This window comes from Theobroma cacao, chromosome 1 (genome assembly GCF_053813885.1).
Source record: "Theobroma cacao isolate CCN51 chromosome 1, ASM5381388v1, whole genome shotgun sequence".
Taxonomy (NCBI): domain Eukaryota; kingdom Viridiplantae; phylum Streptophyta; class Magnoliopsida; order Malvales; family Malvaceae; genus Theobroma; species Theobroma cacao.
The window spans coordinates 10,889,557-10,915,283 of NC_142639.1; the positions used below are offsets into that span (position 1 = coordinate 10,889,557).

A 25,727-nucleotide genomic window follows, 5' to 3' on the forward strand; every position below is an offset into this window, starting at 1 on the left:
GTTTACCAAGATGTCACCAAATGCCATTACAATGTTTAAAAGGGGACTTGCAGGTTGGGGAGATGCTAACCTTGCCAAAATCCTTACAGTGAGAGAGGCTATGGTTTTGTTTACTGCCTCTTCATGGGCGAACTCTGTTGGTATTATCATTGAATCAGACTCCAAGAATGTGGCCTTGTGGATGACACACCTCGAGAAAACCCGATGGAAGCTACGGCAACTCATCTTTCAGATGGTTTCCCTTAAAGACAAAGTTGCTGACTGGATAATTCAACACACTCCAAGGTCGGGTAATGTGGTAGCTGATAACTTTGCCAAATCAGGGATTGATAGAGCCCACGATCTGCTTTGTGTGTACCCATAACTGCTTAAGTGATTAAGTACGCTTTTGACTATGTTGAATTCAGTTTGCTGTTATGTTGTTGGTGCAGATCCTTTTGCATGTTAAGGCCTGTCAGCTTTATTGGGTTGTTCTGTTTGTGTATGGATTTGTAAGAGGGAGAAACATCCAAAATGGTAATGTTTCTCACTCTTGCTCTCCCTTCGCCCTTTCAGGCTGTTTGAGGGTGGCTTTAACTTTCTAAGTCTGACTAATGTATATATTTTGTTGTTGTATAGTATTCTGACTTCAACTGGCTTTTTTGTACGCCAAGCTTCAGGAAGGGCACTTGGACCAAGTTTCCCATAGCCAAGTCCCCTCCTTTTTGTGTACATAGGGGATTTCACCCTGCTTCAATGAAAATGACTTTAATCTTCAAAAAAAAAAATGTTTAAAAGGGGACATCTCTATGAGGGCACAAAAGAATTAATCTCCTAAACAATTTTACCCTATTATGACCCTATACAAGATTGGCTCATGACACTAGGTTTAATTAATAAGTATTATAAGTTTCACAATATTTTGAGGCCAAGTTAAAAAAATTAAAAAAAAATTAATTACATGTAAAACTAAAATAATAACCCTTGGTTATCAAGATAAGCCATCTTTGACCACATATCACATTAAATTAACTTTTTAGAGAAAAAGTAATAATCACATGACATCTTCACCTAATTTGAACAGAATATTAGGCAAAATTTCTTTAATAAGCATATTATTTTTATTTTATGAGATAATTCGATTGATAGAGCAATTTTCTTTTGGGAGAAGATTAACCCAATCCCCCTCTCAATTAAAGAAAAAAGAAAAAGAAATTAACCCAATCCCCCTCTCAATTAAAGAAAAAAGAAAAAGAAATTATAGAAAGACAATGAGAATGGAGAAATAGAAAACGCATGGAAGGAAAAAGAAAAAAAGCCATATGTTGGCCGAAAACATGGGAAAAGGAGGTGGGTGTGGTAGAAGGTGACTAGGCATATATATATGCATGCGAGTCACAGCCGCCTAAGCTAACCCTCCTTTTTCCTATCAATTCGAACACACCCCTGAGGCCAGGGCTTAATTTGGACCAGAATTTCTCCTCTTTCCACTCTTACTGATCAAAAATGGTGGTTTCCAAGGCCTTTCAATTGCTGTCGCTGTCCCAACTCATTGATTCAGCGATGAACTTTTCAAGTTTTGCTTTTGTTTTCGAATATCGTCTATTTTTAGACACTATTAATAAAATCCTACTTGTTTCTTTTTCAAGTTTAATTACTCCATTCTTTCCGACTGAAGCCTTTCCCCATATTCTTCTTCGTTTTTCTTTCATGTTTTTGGTTCTACTTGATCAGTTTCTAAAGAGAGCTTGTTCCTAGCTTTACTTTACTCTCTCATTTCTTTTATACAATCAGTGAGGTAAACAAGTTTAAGAGTCTTACTCTTTTCACACTCTTTCCGTGCTTTATTTGAGTTTTAGGTTGTAGAAAATTGAAGATACTGCACAGGAATATTTAACTAGATGACAAGTTGAATATTTTCTTTATACCCTTGTACAGGATCAATTCCATTTGCTCATATATGCATGCAGGAAATACTGATAGAGAAACAACGTAAAATAAGTACTTTACCATACTATTTTCATTTGATGTTAGTAAACTTAGTTTCAAATTTGATTATGATCCTGCATTTTAAATGCTATTTAATTAAACCCTAAATTAAAAGGGTTACCTTGGTTTGAAACCATCCATATATTTTTTATCCCTTTTTTCCACTCTCTCATACTTATTTATTGGTAAAAGCTTTAGGTTTAAATACTTGGGGTTGATGTGAAGGATGATGATTGAAAGTCTTAGAAGGAGAGAACTCTTATATTATAAACGTGTATAGATCAAACAAATCTAAATGATATATATATATATAGATTAATCCTATTCATAACCTAACTCTAACTAGCAGTATTATAATATAACTCTAACTAGTTATTTTCTTTTCTTCTAACCAAAAACATCTTTGGGTTTTGCAGGTTATTGTTGAAGCATGGATTATATGGATGAAAAAGTTAAAAATGATCTTTCTAGTAGAATTCTCATGGCCCTTGTCCTCATGACGTTTTGCATCATCCTACTGAGGGAGTCAGCTGGTTTTATGGATCCTAAGGCCAAATATGTACGTTTATGATTATCGAAATTAATTAGGTCTATTTATTTATTTATTTTTTTCATAAAATTTGCTAACGAGTATCATAACAGTATACTTACCACTCAATTGTATTATAAATCATCATCTTGGGGGCATATCATTTGCTTGTTTTGTTTTCTTCCTTGTTATATGGATCTCATTCATCATCACTTTTACTATGTTGTAAGCATTTTTCCTTTGTAGATTGAACTAATTGTAGCAAGTGGTATTTCCTTACATGTCCAGTTCTCTCGTCATGTATTAGGGGTAACGCATGTGCTGGTGACTGGAGGAGCTGGCTATATCGGTTCTCATGCTGCACTTCGACTACTCAAAGATGGACACCGTGTCACAATAGTGGTATGCCCATGCATGTTACATATATATATACACTTTAATGAAATTATACTGCTCATGAATTTTTCTAATTTCTTGATTATTGACTCAAAAATATGTAGGATAATCTTTCACGAGGAAATATGGGTGCTATTAAAATTCTGCAAGATCTTTTTCCAGAGTTGGGACGACTTCAGTTCATACATGTAGACCTTGGGAATGCAAAAGCCGTATCGATGAATCTAATTCGCTTGGTCATGATTGTAAATTAATAAGGTTTAATATTTATAGGAATATATAAGCTTGCAAGACGTTTTCCTTGAGCCCATATGATCAGGTCAATAGAATTTTCAGGGAAAATGCCTTCAATGCTGTAATGCATTTTGCTGCAGTTGCTTATGTTGGTGAAAGTACTGTTGAACCTCTTCGGTATTCTTTGTTTTGTTACTTGAGATCCAAATGTAAATGATATAGTACTTAATGGGAGCAAAAGTATTAACAAGGATAGATTGATCGCATGATGCAGGTATTATCATAATATTACATCAAATACTTTGCTCATCTTAGAGGCAATGGCGAGACACAATGTGAACACACTTATATATTCAAGCACTTGCGCAACCTATGGAGAGCCTGAAAAGATGCCCATTACAGAAGAAACTCCTCAAGTAAAATCTTCATTTACCAAATTCTTGGTGTAATTAATAGTTTACTTTAAGCATGTGTGTTGTATCTTTAACCATACTTGGTTCAGTTTCCAATTAATCCATATGGAAAAGCTAAGAAGATGGCAGAAGATATCATCATCGACTTCTCCAAAACCACCAGCATGGCTGTCATGATCTTACGGTAGGCAGTCAATTTCCTTCTCTGCAATGTTCATCATCGTGCATTCCAGAAGTATAGACAGCTGCTAGATAGTAATATAACTGTTCTCAGGTACTTCAATGTGATTGGATCAGACCCAGAAGGAAGATTAGGCGAAGCCCCCCGAGCTGAACTGCATGAGCATGGCTGGATTTCTGGTGCTTGTTTTGATGCTGGGAGAGGGATTATTCCAGGACTCAAGGTGAATTTCTTTTTCAAAGCCATGCTGCCTCAACATCAAAAATACAAAATGTAACTCACTCTGGTGATGGAAATGGTTTTAGATAAGAGGAACTGACTACAAAACACCTGATGGAACTTGCATACGGGACTATATAGATGTTACTGACTTGGTCGATGCTCATGTCAAAGCTCTGGCCCATGCCCAACTTGGGAAACTTGGCATTTACAATGTTGGCACAGGACAAGGTTGCTGTTAAATTACACAATTCCCGTTTTGTTCAATATTGTTGTTGCCTTTCTTTTATCACTATAAAGTAATGGTTTCTTTCACAGGTAAATCAGTGAAAGAGTTTGTGGAGGCATGTAAGAGGGCCATAGGCAAAGATATCAATGTTGAATATCTGAGCCGGCGACCAGGAGATTCTGCTGAAGTTTACAGTGATCCTTCGAAAATAAGGCGTGAGCTTAACTGGACAGCCCAACATACCAACCTTCAGATCAGTTTACAGATTGCATGGAGATGGCAAAAGTCACATGTCAATGGCTATGGCCCTCCTACCATTGTGAGTTAAAATTCATGACATTTAGGGACAATTCATCTTTAGGGGTTTCTACCATTTCTGTACAACTTGGAAAATATGAATGAAGGTTGCAAATTAGTGCTATGTTGACGCTTGACCAAAATGCATAATTTGTCTAATATCTCAATAATAATTTGAGGCCACAGCATGTCATTTTGTCCACATACAGAACGAAAAATCATGAGCACTCTTTAGTATCTACCATACTATATCAGAATTAGTTTCTACATTACTTTCAGCATCAGTATAGGGGGAGGTACCTTCTAAATCAGGATATAATTGGTATCAGCTACCCTATCATATCAGAAAAATATAGTTTCGATCCAAGCCCCATCTTTGCATTCTGGCTTACCACTTTGAACTAATTGCTAGTGCCACAAAATTAGGATACATGCCAAGAGACTGCACAATCAATACTTCCTATATCATCATGATCGCCAATTATTTGTATACAAAGAAAAATTTTAGTTATCAAAGAGCTAGATGTGAATCATATTGTTATAAAATTACAATAACAGACTGTAGTTCTTAAGGTAGTATATAGGTAAAGTGATTGTAGATACAGCAGATACACAAATGGTCTGAATGTGCCTTAAACCTAAAAAAGCCAATGCTTTTTTCTTGGTGCTCTGGTGGGAACATCTGTAAACATAATCAGTGTAGGGATAGAGTTTGTTAATTTGGCTAATGCCTTAGAAACAATAAAGTTAATGGTAAAGTCTAGAAAAGAAAAACAAATGAAACTAGAAAAATGGACTCACCTCCACTTGCATATAATGAATTGTAATGTACTTCACTCCAGAAGCTCAGCCAAACTTCTGAAATACACAACAATGGTTTATTGCCCCACAGAAATGTAAAAAACAAATAAATTAAATGAAAAACAAGCAACTTAGATAAAGACTACTCTTTTAAAACATTAGCATCAGCTGATAAAAAGTCAGACAGCTGTGTATAGATACTGGATCAGTAGTTGGGACTTCTGATCAGAGAACAAAAGAAGGCATGATTGCTAAGATAGCACTAGTATATAGTTTTTATGCAAAAGATTAACAAGGTTCCAAACAAATCCAACCAACAATTGAATACCACCAATTTTATTAATTGATATGGTTGACTAAGGACATGCATGTCAAAGCAACACAGCAGAGTATCACCTACAGCAGTTCCTATTATTGCTTGATATTTATCCATCCTGTACTTTCAAACTTTTGAAAATTTGTCGAGTTTGAATTTGATGTGCTGATTGAACATATATTTAAGCACTCATTTAATAGGTATCATAACCCCTGTATGCCTGGTTTATTAATGGAACTTAATAAAGCACACCTCTACCCTCTTTGTTGAGCATTTGCCAGTTTCTTTCTCAGGATTTGCTCTTCTCTGCAGTCATTTTGTGCCATATTGATGTACCTACTGTGAACTTTTTCCGAAAATTCCTGCAGTTCATTACTAGTGTTTGTAGCATTGATTACTTAGTCTTGAAAACTAGTTGAAGTTTTTATAATTTCAAGTATCTAGCATCTTCCATAAACAAAGACCAGAAGTGCAATATTTATGGTTGCCACAGCTCTTTGGATGGGGACTAACCTCCTATCCTTGATGCAAGGGTAGGGTCAACACGCTCAGATAGTCAGGGTAGGGTCCACAAACTGCTAGGGTCTGGCTTGCATTCCTTTTGATGTGGTATTTGAATAAATTATGGGGTGGACACCCAACACATTCAGATAATCAACATTGATTGATATTATTTCAAAATGATGTTAAAATATTTCTACCAAATGAATATTATTTTAACTTCTACTAAGCCCGAGCTAGTAAAAGCTTGTGTAGGCTTGACAGCAGGAAAAACCTGTTTGAGCAGCTTCAGCTTGATTAAAAACTAAAAGAAAGCATACAAACCTTTGGCTGTGCGATAGGTTAACCATATCTTCTACGTGCTATAACTACTGATGGTCACATAAAAAGACAATTTCTTATTGTTAGCTGCTTCACTCATTTAACAATTGTCATTACCACTACTCAAAGTAGAACTACTATAAGAGAAGACAACAAGCTGGATTTAAAAGTTAATAAGAAATAAATTTTTTACCAAGTAATAGAACGGATAGCCGCAAGAGAATTCAGGCAAGATATAGAAATAATATTTACCTCTAGTAGGACTTGTTTCTTTGGGCATGATCTCAATATAGCAAGTGTCACGAAAAGAGGTGACAAGACAAATTTTGGCTCCAAACTGCAGTTGATACCACAAAGGTCAACATTAAAAGCTGAAAACTTGAACAAATAGCTAATAGATAGAATAGAAAAATAAGCAAATACTGTACAGGGGACTTTTCCGAATTAAACATATATGCATAAAGTTTACTTAAAAAATGTTAAACAATAGCATGCAAGCATTTCAACGAGTTTTACAGTAGGATTACAGAACCCAGACACAAAAGGAAAGGCCTTTTCTTTTAACTTTCATATCTATCTCACAGCAAATATTATAGATTAAACACCATATTCTCGTGGGTGTGCAACTAATTTTATCTATCTCCGTCAGCCACTTGATGAAAAACAGGTTTGAGAAGATAGGATAGAGAAAGAAACGGAGGATAAGCAGAGAAATAGGGAGAACAGGGAAGAATGGGTCAAGAAATTGACAGAGAAGAGAAAAGAGGAAGAAAGATGGAATACTTTAGGGAGAGAATTCTAGGTTTCAACATTCCAATAGTCCAAAAGCTGCTTCAAAAATATAAGCCAAAGTATTTAGCATTTACAGCAAGCATACTCATAGAACCCGAATATAAATATGAATTTCCACTGTAAACTTAAGCTCCACAGAGCACTAATACAAAAATTGATGTAGAATGGGTTTGAAAGATGGGATGAAGAGAGAAAAGGAGTGTAAAGGGAGAATGACGAGAGGAAGGGGAAGAATGAAGGAAGAAAATAGAAACAGGGGAGGGAAAAAAGAGTAGAGAGAGAGAGAGAGAGAGAGAGAGAGGAAGTACAGAACAATTTAGGAAGAGAAAATTCTAATAAGACAAATGATCAAAAAGCTAATGAAAATATACATATCAAATTAGTTATAGGATAGCCAATAAAGCCCTTACTTAAATACGAAATCACAAATATAGCTTAAAAATGACAGTGAGTATCTTTGCTCATATCTGTAAAAGACATCAACTTGTATGCGATGATAACAACAATGCTGAACCATTAGCTCATTAAAAGATTTTAAAGAAGACACATAATAGTAATTCACAGAGTCATTTCTCTGACATGTTTATCGAAAAAGGACTTTTAAGTCAATGTCATTTTGAAAGTAAGTAGCATGAGAAATTTAAAAGTCCAGCAAAAGAGGAAACTCTTAATGACAAAACTACCTGGGAATTGATTTAGTTTTAAGGATGGAAAAACTATAATGCCATTTAATATACTAATATAACATGTTTTTTATGAGTTCAAAATAAGAGCAGAATCTGCAGGTTAAATATGGTAGAAAAGGATTTGTTCTAAAAAGGTTGATGACAAAGTAGTGATTCATTACATGGCTTGTGTCAGCTTGATTTTAGCTGTTTTAGGCTCAGCATAACTCTTCAAATTTAAAATATAGTGGAAAACCCAAGCCATTAGTAAGATGAAACAAACAATAGACAATAGCTTGGAAAAAATGTATCTCTAGGGGGTACTAACAACAAGTCAGTCTAAGGAGTCAGAAGGGTTAAATTTCAACTTACTCGGTCAGCAGCTGCTTGCAGAGTAACATGATCTCCCCATTCCCCAGATCTAGTGGAACAGAAAATTTTGCACTAAATAAGTTAGTATTTACTCATTTGAGATCATTAAAAAATCTTTTCTAGTTCTTCAGGAGTTAAATTCCACAAGAATCAATATCTAACCTTTTCATCTTCTTCAGGTAGCCTTTGTACTTCATTGGGACATAACCTTCATACAACTTTCTGGAATGTTTTAGCTGAAAATCAAGAAATTAAAATTAAAAAGAAAAGAATAATAGATAGTCAATATAACCATAGAAAACAACGTTCTAATTTCACTTCATTTATTGCTTATCCAGCCCATATTGTGAAATGGCATGACACTTGTTGGGAAAGAGGTGATAGTCAAGTTGAAACAAAAATAGGGCACTAACATATAAATAAAAAGAAAAGAATAATAGAGAGTCAATATAACCATAGAAAACAATGTTCTAATTTCACTTCATTTATTGCTTATCCAGCCCATATTGTGAAATGGCACGACACTTGTTGGGAAAGAGGTGATAGTCAACTTGAAACAAAAATAGGGCACTAACATATATGTGTATTAAAGTTCATGAGAAACTAACCCTCAACAAAAAAAAAAAAAAAGGGGGGGGGGGGGGGGGGGGAACAAAATAATTAATGACCAGAAATCATGAGAAACTAAACTAAAGGCTGGGATGACCACAAAATTGTCTGTTAGAGAAATTAGAACATGTGAAACTGATTTTAACTCATTCAATATCCACTTTCATGCAATATACTCCACCAAATATATTGCTCCGGAAAATGCCAACTTTTTAAAAGCATAATTACTAATTGGCTTTAAATTCTTCTAGAAGAAATCATACAAAGTTACACAGAAAATTATTTTTGGTGTCAAATTAAGAATTTAGACAGGCTTAAGTATCTTGTCAGACAAACATTTTATCCCATGAAGTTGAAAAGTGGAGACATACATCTGTTCCTTATGATAAAAAGTAGACAACATGTTGATATCTATATTTTAATCTTCTAAAATATTCTCCGTAATAACAAAAATAAATGCATCTTGATAAAAGTTCAACATAAGAAAGATTTGATGCTGAATTATATATATTATCGGCAAACATGATATGCTCTCGTTCTCTCACCAGAAACATAGGCATCATACATGTGTAGGTACACATATACATACCTACATACATACATACATACATACATACATGGAAATGTTTTAGACTTTGAACTTGTAACCTTCTATCGATGTGTATTATAATTCAAGTTACTACAAGAAACCTTTTATTCCTGAGACAATGTTACAAAACAATGCAGATATCAAAGTCGGACTAATATTATTTTTTTTTAGTGTGTTCATGTTTGACCATACTTACAGACATAATAAATCGCACAAACAAAAGCAAGGGAAAAAATGCCTAAAATCTGAAGAATTCTCCTGTACTTAATGCTATAGCTAATTTTTATCCAATGGGATTATATCTGAAAACAAGGTAACAGGAAATGTCTGCATTTATGGAGCAACATAAACCTTACCTGCTTGACTATCTGCCTCCTAACATGTTTGTGGTAGTCTGGATTGCGGAACAGCTGATCTGCTAACGCCCGAAACTATCCAAAAAGCACACCATGATAGAATATTTATCAAGAAAAGAGCAGATGTAAACAAAGAAAACAGAAATTATGCCAAGAATCACAGTGACTTTCATATTGAAATCTCATTGTTGCATATATCTACATCTGTATGTGGAAACAGAAATAGGTATATTATGCATGATAAATACAGGTATAAAAGGTGATGGTAGAGAAAGAACAACTAAAGTACAAAAATTAAAACCTGGCAATTTCCATCACCCTCAATTTGCAATTCAGCTAAACCATAAGTGGCCAACCTGAATGAAAAACAAAACCATCATAACCAAATAAATACAAACCAATATATATGCATAAATGAGATGTTGAGTATGAAAGGCCAGATTTCAAATGCCAAATCTTCAACCATCATGCCAGGGAGTTTGTCTTTATGCCATATTTGAGCTCTAAGGATCAAATAAGGATGGAAATGATGTTTTAGGAGCCATATTCTGAACCAGATTATTAACATCACAAGCTCAAAAATAATTTTTTAACATGATGCCAATTAAGAGGAACGAAATTCAAGAGACCTTGTGGAAAAATGGAAAGAAACCACAAAGTTTTCGTTAAAAAAAAAAACAGATAAAGAAAACATCATAGCATAACTAACCACAGAATTAAAGACTAAATTGAAGTCCAAACCAAAATTTATTAAAAAAAAAATTCTATATTGGAGCAGACTATAACTAGTGAACAACTTAAAAGAAAACAATCGGCAAGAAATTGATATAGTATGCATGATAAGATCACAACCTTTCAGACAGTCGTTCATGATCTAAGGTAGCATCATTCACATCAGGTATTTCCCCATTGACACGAGGAGTGTGCTGTCAACAAAATGATCATGTGAGTGCTTAGACATCAATAAAACTAAGACTATCCTGCTTGCAGAAGAGAAAATAAGGAAAATTTGCAACTTTTTCTAGCACATGCTCGTCAATTAGCAAGTAATGCAGGTGAAAAGAAACAATATATTAATCGTAAAACATAGGAGCAAAAAGAGGCATTATGGTTTCAAGAAAACCGTGTTGGATTGAATTAGATAGTTTCCTACGGTCAAGAGAGAGATAAAAGGGAAACATTAGGGCACTAACTTATTCTTGGTAACTCCTATATCTATGGAAAGAGACATGAACAGACAAAAGGACAATATTACCCTACTTAGATAATACTCCTATGAGGCTTACAAATGCAAAGTGTGCTCTATGGTACAAATGTACATTTAGTATGAAAAGTTACAAAAAGATCATAACGTGAGAGTGATGCTACACTTGTACTCTGAGTTGGCATAAGATTACAACAGAAAAAACGATGGATGAAGAACATGTTGTTAGCGATTTTAATGCTCTGTAGAATCTATATCATAATATTAGAAACTCTGCTTCACTCCACAGTGAATAAGCAATGATAATACATACAAATGATGAACCAAGAATACATTATATAATGGAAAAAAGAAAACTTTAAAATGAAGTAATTGAATTGATAACAAGTAAAGAAGAGATAAAACAATGCTGGGATCTCAGAAGAGAAATGATGAAAAACAATTGTTTTCCCGAAGGACCATGCTTCTGGCAACATATCCAATCTCTCAACAATCATCAGCACAAATTATAATAATTCCCAAAGTTTCCAAAAGGGTAGCATCTTACTCATTATAACATAGTCCTCATGGAACCAAAGAGAAGGACATACAATGCTTTTAGACACCAAAACTATTATGTGTACCCCATGTCAAACAGGCACTTCTTACATTTTTAAACCAACAAGGCAGGCATAAAAGGATATCATAGAAACAATTAAATGTAAAACAATGTAAAATTTTTCTTTGCGAGAAAATGACCAACCAACAAATAAGAGGTAGAGATGATTATACCGGTATAGAATCCAGATGGGAGAGTCTTTTTGCAAGCCTGCCATCTTTGTGCAAGTTTTCCTCTTCTGCTAAGATGCTTGCTATGGTTTGATCATCCTCTGTATCTTGGAAACTGCTATTCAAACTTGAGCTGGAGCTTGCACTTGCATTTCTGTAGCCTTCACTCATACTATCTCAACAATAACATATAGCCAAGAAAATATGAGGTTACAAGAATTCAGTATATTAAGCCATCGAATATATACTAATATGAAAAAGGTTGATAAGCTTCCAAACGGGTAAACAGAATATCAGAAACATGAGCGGGTTAATCAAAAGCTGATAATCATCCATGACCGGACAACTTCAATCTCTCTCATACTACAAGAATAAATTATTGCTTACAACTATATAAAGCATAACATCAAATCATCAAAACAAAAAAGAAATCCCTAAAAGAATGACTTAAAAAATCCAAGCAATCCAGATCCTCCACGGGGTATGTTAGAAATATCCATAACCTAAAAAACCCAGAAAAATAAAAGACCAAATATGGTTCCTTTAATAGCTGTTCTTATATCCAATATAAACATATGAAAGAGTAAAAAAAAGTAGGATTGTTTGACTGATGCTCAAAACTCTTAGCTGAACTGAATTGAGAGAAGTTTCTACTAAGCAGAAGCAGATGAATCAAATTAACAATGAATTTCCTTTAATTATCATTTTTCCTTCCAGTTTCTCACCAACCAAACAGAGCATAAGTTATCCCAGCAAGACAGGGGGCAAAGGAATGGACAAAACTAAAGGACAAAAAAAGAAATAGCCATAGCCACATAAAACCAAAGAAATAGAGAATACCCAGATTAAAAAAACGAAGGACTTTTGAGGATTTGTTGCTGTAGGATTGAATATTTGTTTGATCTTCTCAGCTGAAGCTGAAATATCAAGCTTTCTTTTTTCTTATTTTGTTTTTCTATACTTTCCAGGAATCAAGTTCACAGAAATAATATGAAAACATGGAATGGTCAATACTACTTATATAAGAAAAAGGTGTACGTTATTATTATTCCTCCTCTCACTAGAGTATATAAACTTGACCAAAGGAAGGAAAAGTAGGGGAGAAGGAAGCGTAATTGGATTTGGATTACTGAACAGTTCGCGTGGGGGAAATGTGATAAGGAAGAAAATTTTGAGGAGTCTTTTGGGCTTTTGGGGGTATTTGGAGAGTTGGACCAAACGTCATTCTGTCTTAATCCCCGACAAGAAACCCATACTTTGCTTCCTTTCCCTGCAGGCATTGAACAGGGAGATTCAGATTTCTTGTTTGGATGTTAAGATTGAAGTCCGGTTGCTTATTTGTCTTTGCATTAACATTTAATATTAACTTTTGTATAAAAATAACAAAATTGAAATATTTTGTTAATGTTAAGTAACTTATGTTACTAAACTAAATTGAAATTTTTGGATCAAACTTAGCTTAGGATTTTTAAGCTCAGAGCGAATTGTGAATTTATTAAATAATTGTATCTAAATTTAATTCAAAATATTAATATAGAAAAAGGAATAAGGGGCCTTGCTTTGCACTAATTTATTGAATTTTATAGTATAATTGTATTGCAATAGTACTAACTTAACTAAACTCTATTGCACCAAATGAAAAAACGATCATTTAAAGGCACATTTTGAACAAAGTTTTGGTAGTAGTTATATTATTGCATTAATTATCTCACTTTCATTTTAGTACATGTACACATCTTTTAGGGAGTTGAACTGTTTGGTGGTTGAGTCCAAAAGAAAAGCCTTGAGATCAGCCACAGCTCTAGAAGTAGCCTCTTCTCCCATGGTCCTCTCGTATAGCTTCATTAATCTCTCCTTCATTTCACCATCCTCCGTCACCTTTCTCAGAGCGTCTTCCACGTCTTTCTGTCCAAATCCATTAATCTTCACTCCAATTTTCCAAACCTTGACAATGTATTTACAATTGACGAATTGATCTCCCGCGATCGGAAAGCACAAAAGTCGCTTTTGGCATTGTATGGCTTCCACGGTAGAGTTCCACCCACAGTGTGTGAGGTACAACCCCACGGCCTTGTGTTGCAGCACTTGCAATTGTGGTGCCCATGAAACCACTTTGCCTTGCTTTGAAACTCTCTCCAAATACCTATTTGGTAAACCCTGGCGCCATGCATGCGCTAGCACCCAAATAAATGGTCGCCTCAATGCCTCCAGTGTCAATGCCAGGGTTTTGATTTTGGCGTCTCCGATGGGACTAACCCAACTCCCAAACGAAATGTAGAGCACTGAGTTAGGCTTTTGCTTGTCCAACCAATCTATGCAGCTACTATCTTCTTCCCAAAAGCTAGGATTCTTCACTATTGCAGGTTTACTCAAAGGTCCAACTGGAAAAACGATAGGATTGTCATGATCTGTAGAGTTATGATCATCACCGGTGAACTCGTGGGGAAAGGAATTCACGAGCAGCCATCGAAGAGATCTAGAACGTTCTAAGGTTCTAGTCCAAAACTTGAATCTTGCATTCCTTGCAGCTTGAGTTCCAATTAACCATGGAAGATCTTCGGTTGATAGCATAGGCTGGCCGGGAAGGCAGCATACAGTACCTTGACGTTGGGGACATCCTGCGACATGCCCTTAAATTAATGAAGAAAAGCCCATGCATGCCAAATAGGTTGCAAATCCAAATTCAAGAACAAGTTAAATTACTTTCATTTTAAAGTATATGGATTGAGCTTGAGTTACATAAGAAGATATAACCCTCTGTCCTTTCCTCCAAGTCCTTCCAAATATGAGACATCTTCAAAGAAAAGTCTTAAACTCTTATAACTGCTCAATGATAAGTTCATAAACAGATCATATATGTAATAAATGCCATAATTGTGTTAATAAACAGATCTTATATGTAATATATGTCATAATGGCACACCTTGAGTAAATTACACTTGTGATTCTCAAATGCATATCATTTAACGCACCCATACAATTTAAAAAAGTAATTTATTGGTCTCCATAATTTTAACATAATAATGACATAATCTCTTCGTGAGCGTTATAATAAAGAAGAATTGTAAACTTTTAATTTCTATTTGCTTTTTACCTATTACTTTTGAAAATCTTTACAATCATTGTTTATATTTTTAAAATCAATGACAAAATTTTACCTACACGAATTGTGACGAAAAAAGTTTGATTCTATTTATTATTTTTTAATATATCTATTATCACTATTCACATTTATGATTTCACAAATCATAATTAAAATTTATAATGTATTCATTAAAAAGTAATGTCAGGATAAATATATTTAACAATAAAATAAGCAAAATAAAAAATCATAAAGGAGATCCCAACTTGGAAAATCTAATATACCACTTATTCATACAATAGACAGATGTGCATGTATATTATATTTTAATAAAATGAATGATACCCGTTGAAGATTTCTTTTTGTTTTGTATTGGGGTCAACCCATTGACATCTATTTCTCAGCCATTGGTACATGTAATTTAAAATTTGCAAATTCCGCGGCATCGGAAAACATTTTCCCATGTGCAACATCATCTAGACCAAACCGCGAGGCAATCATAATGGTCTGTCGCCTTTAATTATGGGATCAACCAGTAAGTGTATATTTGTAAACTTGTTGTTTCTTTACTTTCAGTTGGATTCCAATCCTAACTTGTATGTAGGAATTCAAGTCTTTTATACAACATGATCTTACATATAAAAAAACCAATAATAATTTGCGATGCAACAAATTTATATTTATATATATATTTACTTCATAAAGCAATACATTATTATATTTATAATATACCATATAATTTAAAATATATAGTTGACACAAAATATTTATATCTAAAATCATGGGAATATTGAAAAATAAAACACTTCATTATATTTAGATGTAAAAGAAATTTCCATGTTTCATGTGTTTGCAGTTTACCTGTTTTAGAAATCAGGCTGGAACGGAGCATGTCCGGAATGGCGGTGATCAACCGGTAAGTAATTTGCATATTGGGCCAGAAGCCGGCGGCAGGGATCCGACATCTGTAGGCAACTTGAATGGCCCATGAAGCCAATAAATCAATGACAACACAAGCTACTCTTCCATCTTCTTCTTCTTCATCAACTCTATGAATGAGGCCCTCCAAATGTGTTGGCATGGTATTCTCCATAGCTTTCTCTATGGCAAAGAAATCATGAGGACCCTCTTCGCTTAGGCCATCTGGTATTGACAGGAACCTTATTTCATCGATGGGGTCCATGTTTGCAGTGATCCGATGGTGAATGAACTCTGGGGTTACAATGATGGGTTGGAACCCCTGGCCGAGGAAGGCTGAACCTAGCTTAAGCATGGGAGTCACATGGCCCTGTGCTGGATATGGAACCAGTATGATTTTAGGCATCTTCAGAGCACACTTAGCTCCCATTTCCTTTTGTTTTTTGTTTGTTTGTTTGTTTGTTTTTTTCTGTGCATTCAATTCTAAACAAGAGTAGCCCTTTTATAAGGGAGGGGAGATGAAGCTAGAGAGAGTCAGTCAACCAAAGCACGTGCTCAAGATATACACCTTAGTCCTCATAGTGGCTAAATTCCATGGCCACTCCTTTTCCCAACACATTTTAAAACGGAAACAAAGATCATGGCCTATCCATTTCCTTGCAGGAAATCAATCGTACAGGATACAGCTGGGATGGATATATACATGAAAAAGGGCAACTATAAGTACTTTTTTCCTCCTGTTTTTTCGTTCTTTATTTTCTCGGGTTTGAATTGTTGTATGTATGGCAACAATCTCTAAGAGAGTGGGTCTTTATTTAAACCGGTTAAAGGTGGTGGGTCAAGAAGAGCATGCATGTTGTAAACTATGGTCTCTAGCTATCCGCCAAAAGAAATATTGCTAGATATTACCTCCTTTTCCTTTTCGTTAATGTGCAGTGGAGATGGTGTGGAAGTTAGGTTAATAGGCACCAACAATTATTTGTGCTTTCGCTTTTGGTTGTGACACTTCGATTCCGATTGGAGCACGAGGTGTGTTGATTAACGCACAGGATTGATTTTTCATGCTACATGCCAAACACTCCTCAGCTAATTTGTTGCCTTCTAGCACTAATTACTAGGATTATTGTCATTCATATATATATATATATATGAGAGAGTACATCGAACTTGAACTATATAAATGAAAATGAAGATAACTTTATCCATCAAGTACTATAGTTGTGCCTTCAATATGCTATTTCTTGCTTTCCCTTTCACCTTCCTAGTGTTCTTTTTCATCCTTTCCTTATAGACATTGTTAATCTAAGTTGAATTAGTGTTTTCCTTAATACTTTTGGGAGAATGGGATTTGGGGGAAAAAAACAAAAAAAAAAATCAAATCCACTTATTTTCCTTCCCTTCTCCGGTTTGAAAAGGTGGGAAGAAAATAAATTTTGCCTTTCACTCCTTTTCCTTTTTTTTCTTCTTCTTTCTCCCTCACCAAACACAAGGAATACTTTTCATTTCTTTCCTAGCTAGTGGCAGAGGCACATATCCCCTTTCCATTTCTTTCCTGCTGCCGACTTCAATTCGCACATGCAAGTAAAGGGTGATCCTTAGGGAAGTTGCTGAAATTAATGGCAGACCAAATGTGACTCAAAAGGTATACATATACAAAACATATGTGAATTTGCTTCTTCTATATAGATATGAATGAAGGTATTAAAAATACTGATTGTAACAGCTTTGTGAATTTGGTGGAATGCAGTGTGGCAGGGATTTAAACACCAAGCACCCAACCATTAAAGCGACTAATAACTATCTAAAAATATTCAATGGTCTCGATTTGATGGGGTCCCGTACTGCTAGCTAAGGCCCTATTTAGGAACGAAGTCGGTGGCTCAACTTCACAGCGCATTTAATTCTGGTTCCATGATGCGATTCGTTTTTGCAATTGGCAGTCAAACCCAACTCCTATACAATCCTCAATTTGCCCCTTTTTGTTATCCCTTAATAAAACTCTCTGCACTAGACCAAAAAAGAAAGGAAAATAACTCAGCCTACTACTGGAGCCCAAATGGCTCGAAAGTTTGAGGCCTCACGGCCCGCTCGGCTTGACCATGGAAAATCCTTTCAGGGAGATACTTTTTAGAATTACAGACAAGGGAGGAGAGGCAATGGAGAAGGAGAGGAAGGAGGGCTCGGCTTCTTCTATTATGTTTTTTGTTCATTCTTTTTCAGTCCATCTTCATAATTTATGAATAAGTTTTACATATCTGCGAATATATTTTTTTTCAATTCTTTTTCGCTCTAAATAAAGTTTAAATATGAATATGGCATTCATGAAATAGTAAAAAATCGTTATCAATTATAAAATGGCTTTAGTACTATAGTAGTAATAAATCATGTTTGTGCCAATTTGGAAAAGTGATCAGTGTATTAGGGATGTTTATTAATACCATCCATGTTAACTTTTCAAACTAAAACTTGTAAGTTGTACTTAGTTAATATAATTATGGATCATAGGATACTTAATCTTTCAGTTAAAAAAAAATAATTACTTTCCCGAAGTAGCAGGGAATGTAAAATTCCCACCGCCGCATAAGGATGACACGAGTGAAGGGAAAGTGATACCATGAGAATCTAAACATTACTAAGAATTTGCCCTACCCAACATGATAATGACATTCTTTCCAATTATATTTCCAAACGGGAAGCCTACTTTAAAGTTTTAAAGGGGAAAATTACAGTTCAATGCAACATATCATAATAGTTAATAATTAGCGGTTTTCTAAAAAAATAAATTGGATTGAGTGTAAGAGGATAACTTTTACTTCTGTATAATCATGTTCAAGCTGTTAAGACCAAATTACCCTTTGAGAATTCATGTACCTTGTATTTAATTTAATTTAAATGACACGTGCATTCAATTATAATGGTATGTTCATTTTATTGGAATAATATGTATGTTACATTATTTTTTTTTAAAGGTTGAGAGTAGTATTAAAATATATTACGTTATTATTATAATGATTAAAACATCATGTACCAAAAAAATAATGATTAAAAAATCTATCAACTTTTTTTCCATGAACCTTATACATCAAGATATTATGTTCGATAAATTGAAAAAAAAAGTTAAGGATGGGAAATTAAATATTGAATTTTTAATTCGAAAGATTTCAAATACTGAATTTGTGATACAAAATTTATATGGCATATTATTGAAATTAAATGTTGAGTAGAGTTTAAATATTTTGTTAAAGATAAATATAATTGTGTAAGTATTTTGCATTGGTAATAGTTAAAAAAAAGAGTAAATGGGTAAAAGAAAAGAATATAAGGTTAAATGACAATTTTTTTCCTAAATAAATTGCCTTTAAAAATATTAGTTTCTCTGTCAAGATGAAAATGTACACTTAAATTTGTTATCTTCAAGATGAAATGTTAAAAAGAATAGGAAATCAAAAATTGTATTATAACATTCTCTTTAACTTAATTGAATATAATTCAAAAAAATATATGCTAAGATGATGAATGCAAGAGTTTTTGAATGATTTAATTGTTACATGTTGTTTTTAAAGCTTCTAGGAAGCATTTATAGGATTCAAAATGTGCTTTAGACACCCGGTTCATAAATAAATACATCTTTTCTCAAAAATTATAACTTTAAAAAATAAAAAGTCCTTTTAATCTTTCAAATTTTATAAATTCATTCACATTTTAATTTGGTTCACGCAAAATTTAATCCATTAATTCATATTTTTTAAAAATTAATGTTCACTTAATCGATGAATCCATTAACTTATTCTAGAGGCAAACTTTGAAGTTGAGACCCGAGTTTAGATGATTAATAACATATATTAATTGATTAACTTGTTGATAAATTTCAACAATAAAGTTCTATATTGCTTTAATCCACTAATATAAACCCTTTATGCATTTTCTTTGCTCTTGCTCTTTCTTTTCTTATAACTGAGACATATAAAAATTAAACTATATTAATAGATTATAAAATATTTATAATTAATATATAAAAATATATTTAATAATACGTTGTTAAAATATATATATATATATATATATATACAGTACACACACAATAATTACATCAAAAAGTAATTATTTTATAAATTATCACTGATCATTATGTTTTGTATTTTAATTCACGTAGATTAGGATTTCAATGGAGACGATAAATCTGTCGCGATTCTTACTCGAAACATGGTAGGTGCGTCTAAAGGCTTTTGTAAGAATGTCAATTTGTATTTTGTAAGAATGTCCATGAATATGGAGGTTTTTTATGCTAAAGAGCAGGCAGAGGCTTCAGGTCACAAACCTGCGAAAAAGGGAGGTCGCAAACCGATGCTAAGCGAACATCAAAAAACGTGAAAATAAAATAAAATGTTGCAAAAATTATCGGATACGAAGGATGAGTACAAAAAGATCAGAGGCAGAGAATAAAAGTTTGAAAGAGAAGATAGAGGTGCTACAGTCTAAGATGGAGGTGCAACAGTCTGAGATAAACTCTTTGAACAAGGAGCTTTCAGAGGCAAGAGACCAATCCACTCTCTCTCTCTCTCTCTCTCTCTGTGTTTCCAATCTTTCTCCTTTCTAACTTTTGCTTAATGTTATGCAAATTAAAGACTAAAGCTCGAGCCAATAAATTAGAGACAGATTTGAGTGATCAATCCAAAATCATGAATGTGGTGAAAATGGCAAATGAAGCACTGAAACCTGGGATGCGACAGCTGCAACAAGATTTTCTCGATCAGGATGTTCAGGTATGCAAACGCCGTATAGGAGTTTTGATTAACTATGGTATATTGGTACTCATGCCTACTAAAGCTTTTTACTTTATCAATTTAGCTAGTGGAGGAGAACATATACCATATAATGACTATCATTCTTGATGTAGATACCCTTCAAGCAATTAAGTTCACACACACATATACAAATGATGTTATGAACTATATAATCTCTCCTTGATTCTCTTCGACTAATAAAGTCAACTTTTCTGGTTTATTTCACAGGCATCAAAGATATAGTGAACTAATCACACCACTTAATTTTATTTGGCAAACTAAACTTCAAGTGTCAAAATTTCTTTTTCGATACTTTAAATGCATTGGCTGTGTAATGCAACCAGAGTTGAGTGCACCTTTCTCATATAATTATCATTCAAATCCAAACTCACAAATTCTTTCGTTTTAAGGAAATAGCTATCGTCAAATCACAAGGTTATTATTTTCTGTCAAAAGCTTCATACCATTTATTGACACTTTGTCTTGATTTGTCAACGGGAAGTTTGCTTCCCAAGTGATGGTTCTTTCAATGATGGACTTCAAATTTCTATCATGTCCAAGCCCATACCCCTGTTTTAACTATTTCTTTGTAGCTGCTTGCTGCTGGTTTTGATTACTGACCGCCTACACTATTTTTGCCTAATTGCCTTTTTCCTTTTCTTTGTTATTGGCCTTGTTTTGGCTCATATATAACATCATACAATTCTGTTATATTGTTTAATAAATGCTCTTTTACTTTTCAAGAAAAGATTATACTCTGATTAATTTCATTTTTTTTAGTGCAGGAGAGCTTGACCGTATGGCTAATACTCTACTTACTGAAAAGTGACAACATCTGATCTGGACCATTAACAAATTAGTGCTACCATGTAGATCATGCCCCTTTGTCTTCCCACTAGTTCTGACAGCCAACCATTACTTCTCCTGACTTCTTACTACTATAGTCAGCCTTCTATTACCACCTTCTCCGGGTTTTCTAGTACTAGATCTGCCAGCCTTTTGTTGTTGAACTTTCCTGGTAATCCACTCTATCACCTGAAATTCAACCTCCTAAATTTCTGTTGCCTTCTTCATCTCGTAAATACTTGCCATGGAGCTTAGGTAGGATTCTCCAGTTCTCCTTGTTACCTAATCCTCTTTTTATATACTTAAGGCTCCTAAAGCATTCCTGGGAGTTTAAAAATCCTGCAATACGTTTGTTTAAAGACCTTAGCAAATTTATCACATTACTCTGAAGCTAGTCCACACATGCACTTGACTCTTCAAATACCACATATTGTTGCCTTTCAACAGATTAACACCTTTGAGGAACAACTCATAACTCATTATCTATGTTTCTAGCCTAAAATATCCAACATCATAGTGTTAAATATTTATATACCACACAGTCTTTGATTAAAATGATAGCTGCCTCCATCGTCATATATAGTTGCAAGAATAATAGCATGTAATTCTTCCACCCTTTGGAGTTCTAAAATTGATGGTATGTGCCACTGCAATTGATGATTTTCCTAATTTGCAGGACTCCCACGTGAGGAACTTGGAATCCAATAATATAGCAATTGATTACGATTTGGTATTCCGTTTCATTGCTTTGTGCACTAATTCATGTGTTATTGGATGGTGATGTGATTCTTTTTCAAATTATTGTTTTAGTTCAAAAATTTGGAGAACTTGGAAGACTTCACCAATTATCCAGATCCATTGTGGAGTGAGACCATAGGTATGTGCTACCGGAAGAATTTGTGAATTAATTAACTAAAGGTTCCTTTGATTTGAAATATCAAAGACTCATTTCTAGATAGTCAAGTAAGAAGCCCTCTTAGACAAAGCCTTTTATATATATATATATATATATATTTTAAACATTTTGGTAATAGGAATAATATATAAACCATTAGAAGTAATAATATAACAATTCTATTGATTATTTACTTAAAATCTACAATTTATGGATAAATTCCATATATTTGAATGGTAGTCATGTGTGTATTAGATAATATTGGTGAGGATCTGAACCCCACCATTAGACATTTGAGATTTCTAATCATAATAAGATGTTTTTTCTAATGTTTTCAGGCATATGTAACTGTTATTTTGGTATTACTTTTAATAGTATGTTGAAAATAATTGTGGGTGATATGAACGTTTTTTGACAGGATAATTATTTTTGTATTTACTTTTGTAACCATAATATTTCACCATATGGCTTATGTCTTATGTTAACCTAATTTAGAGGTTGTTGGGAATCATGAAGGTTGTTCGTTTGGCGGGGGGACTAGCATTGCTGAAGCCAAGCTATCACCATTGCATGAGACCGTGAATGTCGAGGGCTTTAGGATACTAAAGGAAAATTCCCCCATGATCCAAGAGATATTCAGAGAGTACCCTAACATTGCATCTAGCCTTCAAGTTTGCGACCTAGCATCAAGAAATGGCTTCATGAACACATTGGCTGAGGTCTACAAAATGGCAACCATAGAACGCGAGAAGTGCACCTGGAGGATATCAAGCATATGGAGGATGGTATTGAGGATTTGGAGTTTGCTGGTCTAGATATTTCATGGCTTAAGGACTTGGTGGCTGAGAGTCGGGAAGAGGTTGAAGTTAAGGAAGAAATCAAAAGCACTAAAGCCAAGCTAAAGCTTCTAGAAGAGAGGCAAAGCAAGCGCGATTCCAAAAGACAAAGGGTCTCTTCACCTTGATTTGTATGTTTTGTGTTGGAAGATGTTAATAGGGATTTTTGTTAGGCTAAGTAGGGTGAACATCATTACCTTATGTAGACACTAAAAAAATTTATAATAAAATTTTATGAACGAAAATAAACAATAAATAAAAAAAATGAAAATGAAAAAATGAAATAAAAAAAATAGAAGAGAGAGAAGAGTACGATTGGCAGGGTGCGGACACACCTTGCCAGGCACCACCTCCTCTCTGCCAGACGCGAAAGTAGTGGGAAGACACCCCTACAGGAGCAAAAAAATCAAGTATAAAGAGGGATCCGGAGGGGAAAACCAGAAAAGAGGGGAGGAACCCAAAAATCCCTCAGAGCATCTGAAAACCAAAAAAATCCTAGTAGCCATAGAACCCACAAATCAAAAATCAAATCCTTAGTCTAGCAGCCAAGAAATCCATCCACAATAAAAAAAATACACAAAAAAATACAAAAAGGTCAATCGAAAAAACACAATGGAAAAGGGATAGTAACCGGGTTTTGGGGGGAATTTTGATTTTTTGGCTTTTGGGGGGCACTTGCACTGTCGTCGGTGGGTAGTTAGGGGTTTTAGGATCTGTAGGATAGGAAGGTTTTAAGGTTAGCTACCGGTGGAAGGAAGGCAAAGTTGGGTCTCGGGTAACTGCCGGCGTAAGGGAAAGAGAGGCTGGCCGACGACATTGAGAAAAAGATCTAGAGTTGTCGGGCAAAAGGGCAGGAGAGAGAGAAAGAGAAGGGGACAGGGCCGACGCTGCAAGCTTGGGAGCTCAGTTGCCGCCGGCGATAGCAGAAAGAAGGAAGAGAGGAGACAGCCGACCAGCGCGTATAGAGAGAGAGAGAGAGAGAGAGCTGATCGCTGGCTGTTTGGGAGAGAGAGTGAGGGCTTTTGGGTTGCGGTTACCGGTAGAGGGAGAGTCGATCGGCGGTAGTTGAGAGATTTGGGGAGAAGCTACCGACAGGTGAGGGAGAAAGAGAAGGACGCCGACGCTGAAGCGAGAAAAAGAGAGAAGGAGATCAGGCCGGCGCTGGAGTAAAGAAAGAGAGAAATTCGGTCAGTTGGGTCGAGTCGCCGGCGACGGCAGAAAGCCCCACTAGCCGTCGGCAGGTGATGAGAGAGAGAGAGGTTTTTTTTAGAGAGAGGTCAGAGCGTTTGATTCTAGATAGAGAGACAAAAGGGAGAAAATGGAGAGAGAATAAAAAAGAATGTTTTTATACTCAGATATAAGCTTAAATGACACCGTTTTGGAAAGGAGAAGTAGGCGTTGAAACGGCGTCGTTTTGGGCATTTGGTGGCTACTAGACAGGGAACCAAACGGTGGGCTTTGGAGCGGGCCACGGGTCAAATCCAGCAGTAGTCTGGGCTAGCCAAGCCTGATCAGGTAAAGGGCCTTATTTTTTGTATGGATCTGTGATGGACTGGTTGTTTTGGGGCAAGCCCATTTTTTATTTGATTAAGCTTTGTATTTAGTAAAATTAAATGGTTGGAGCATGATATTTAAAATCCTTTTAATAATATTTTAGAGGATTTTAGAGGATTTAAATTGACAGAAAAATGTGAAACAATAATGTTAATAGTAGAAGGTCGTAAAAAAAGGTTTAATTATTTTTTTTTTAGTCACCACAACAAATCCTTTGTTTTAGAACAATATTAATAGTTTTAATAGTATATTAAGTGAGCCTTAAGGTACCATAATATTAATCACGGAAAGAATACAAAATTGTACCGAGGATGGGATGATCGATCGGGACCCGAGAAGTCGCAATCTCGGACCCATATTCCCTAGGCTCAGAATTCGAATTAAGGCTCCACCAGTACGATGGGATGGCCTCGATTTTGAGGTCCTGAAATTTTTTATAAAAATAAAAAAATCACAACACAAAATCTTCAAAAAAATAATAATAATAGTAATAATAATAAAAATAATAAATAGACAAATAATAAAAAAATCAAAGAATAAATAAAAAATAAAATGATAATAACAATGATTCAAATATATATATAAATTTATGAAATGTTAATATCCATGACATTAAATAAAGAGACAAATAGTATAAATCATCAATAAGGAAATTCCAAATAAATAAATAATTTAAAAATTAAACATTAAATATTTAATGGCATAAACAATAGATTAACAACATGTTATGTAAAAAATAAAAAAATAAAAAAAATAAGATAGAAGGTAGAAAGAAAAAATAGAATTAAATATAGATATATAAAATAAAATTTTGGGCATTAGGTTCGAATAAAAGATTGCTTACAAAAAATAATAATAGTAATATAATAATCAAAATATAAAAATAATAAATAATATAAAAATATAAAAAAATGTAAAAAATAATAAAATTTTTGTCCACTAAAATAACATGGAACCATAAATAATTTATTTAATTATAAACGGGAAATACAAGAGAAACTTAGAATAAAAAAAATGTAAAATGTAAAAAAATAATAATAATAATTAAAAAT

At 34.3% G+C, this 25,727-nt stretch overlaps 3 protein-coding genes across 3 annotated transcripts; 1 reads left to right on the forward strand and 2 right to left on the reverse strand.

The window, feature by feature from the left end:
- Window positions 1-2,398: 2,398 nt before the first annotated feature.
- Window positions 2,399-4,497, forward strand: LOC18612251 (putative UDP-arabinose 4-epimerase 2). The gene is made up of 9 exons (XM_018129967.2): window positions 2,399-2,527; window positions 2,786-2,899; window positions 2,998-3,105; window positions 3,213-3,304; window positions 3,402-3,543; window positions 3,630-3,724; window positions 3,815-3,944; window positions 4,027-4,171; window positions 4,259-4,497. The coding sequence occupies exons 1-9, from the start codon at window positions 2,399-2,401 to the stop codon at window positions 4,495-4,497; spliced, it is 1,194 nt and encodes a 397-aa protein (XP_017985456.2).
- Window positions 4,498-4,906: 409 nt separating this feature from the next.
- LOC108661232 (Cysteine proteinases superfamily protein) lies at window positions 4,907-12,917 on the reverse strand. The gene is made up of 10 exons (XM_088807227.1): window positions 12,601-12,917; window positions 11,764-11,932; window positions 10,641-10,714; window positions 10,090-10,144; window positions 9,789-9,863; window positions 8,397-8,470; window positions 8,235-8,283; window positions 6,658-6,742; window positions 5,268-5,324; window positions 4,907-5,148 (listed from the first exon to the last, which is right to left on the reverse strand). Exons 2-10 carry the CDS (start codon window positions 11,929-11,931, stop codon window positions 5,105-5,107), a joined length of 681 nt encoding a protein of 226 aa, XP_088663353.1. The 5' UTR covers window position 11,932; window positions 12,601-12,917; the 3' UTR covers window positions 4,907-5,104.
- Window positions 12,918-13,422: 505 nt separating this feature from the next.
- On the reverse strand, window positions 13,423-16,526 carry LOC18612252 (UDP-Glycosyltransferase superfamily protein). Its single transcript, XM_018129968.2, has 2 exons — window positions 15,704-16,526; window positions 13,423-14,378 (listed from the first exon to the last, which is right to left on the reverse strand). Exons 1-2 carry the CDS (start codon window positions 16,188-16,190, stop codon window positions 13,480-13,482), a joined length of 1,386 nt encoding a protein of 461 aa, XP_017985457.2. The 5' UTR covers window positions 16,191-16,526; the 3' UTR covers window positions 13,423-13,479.
- Window positions 16,527-25,727: the final 9,201 nt, after the last annotated feature.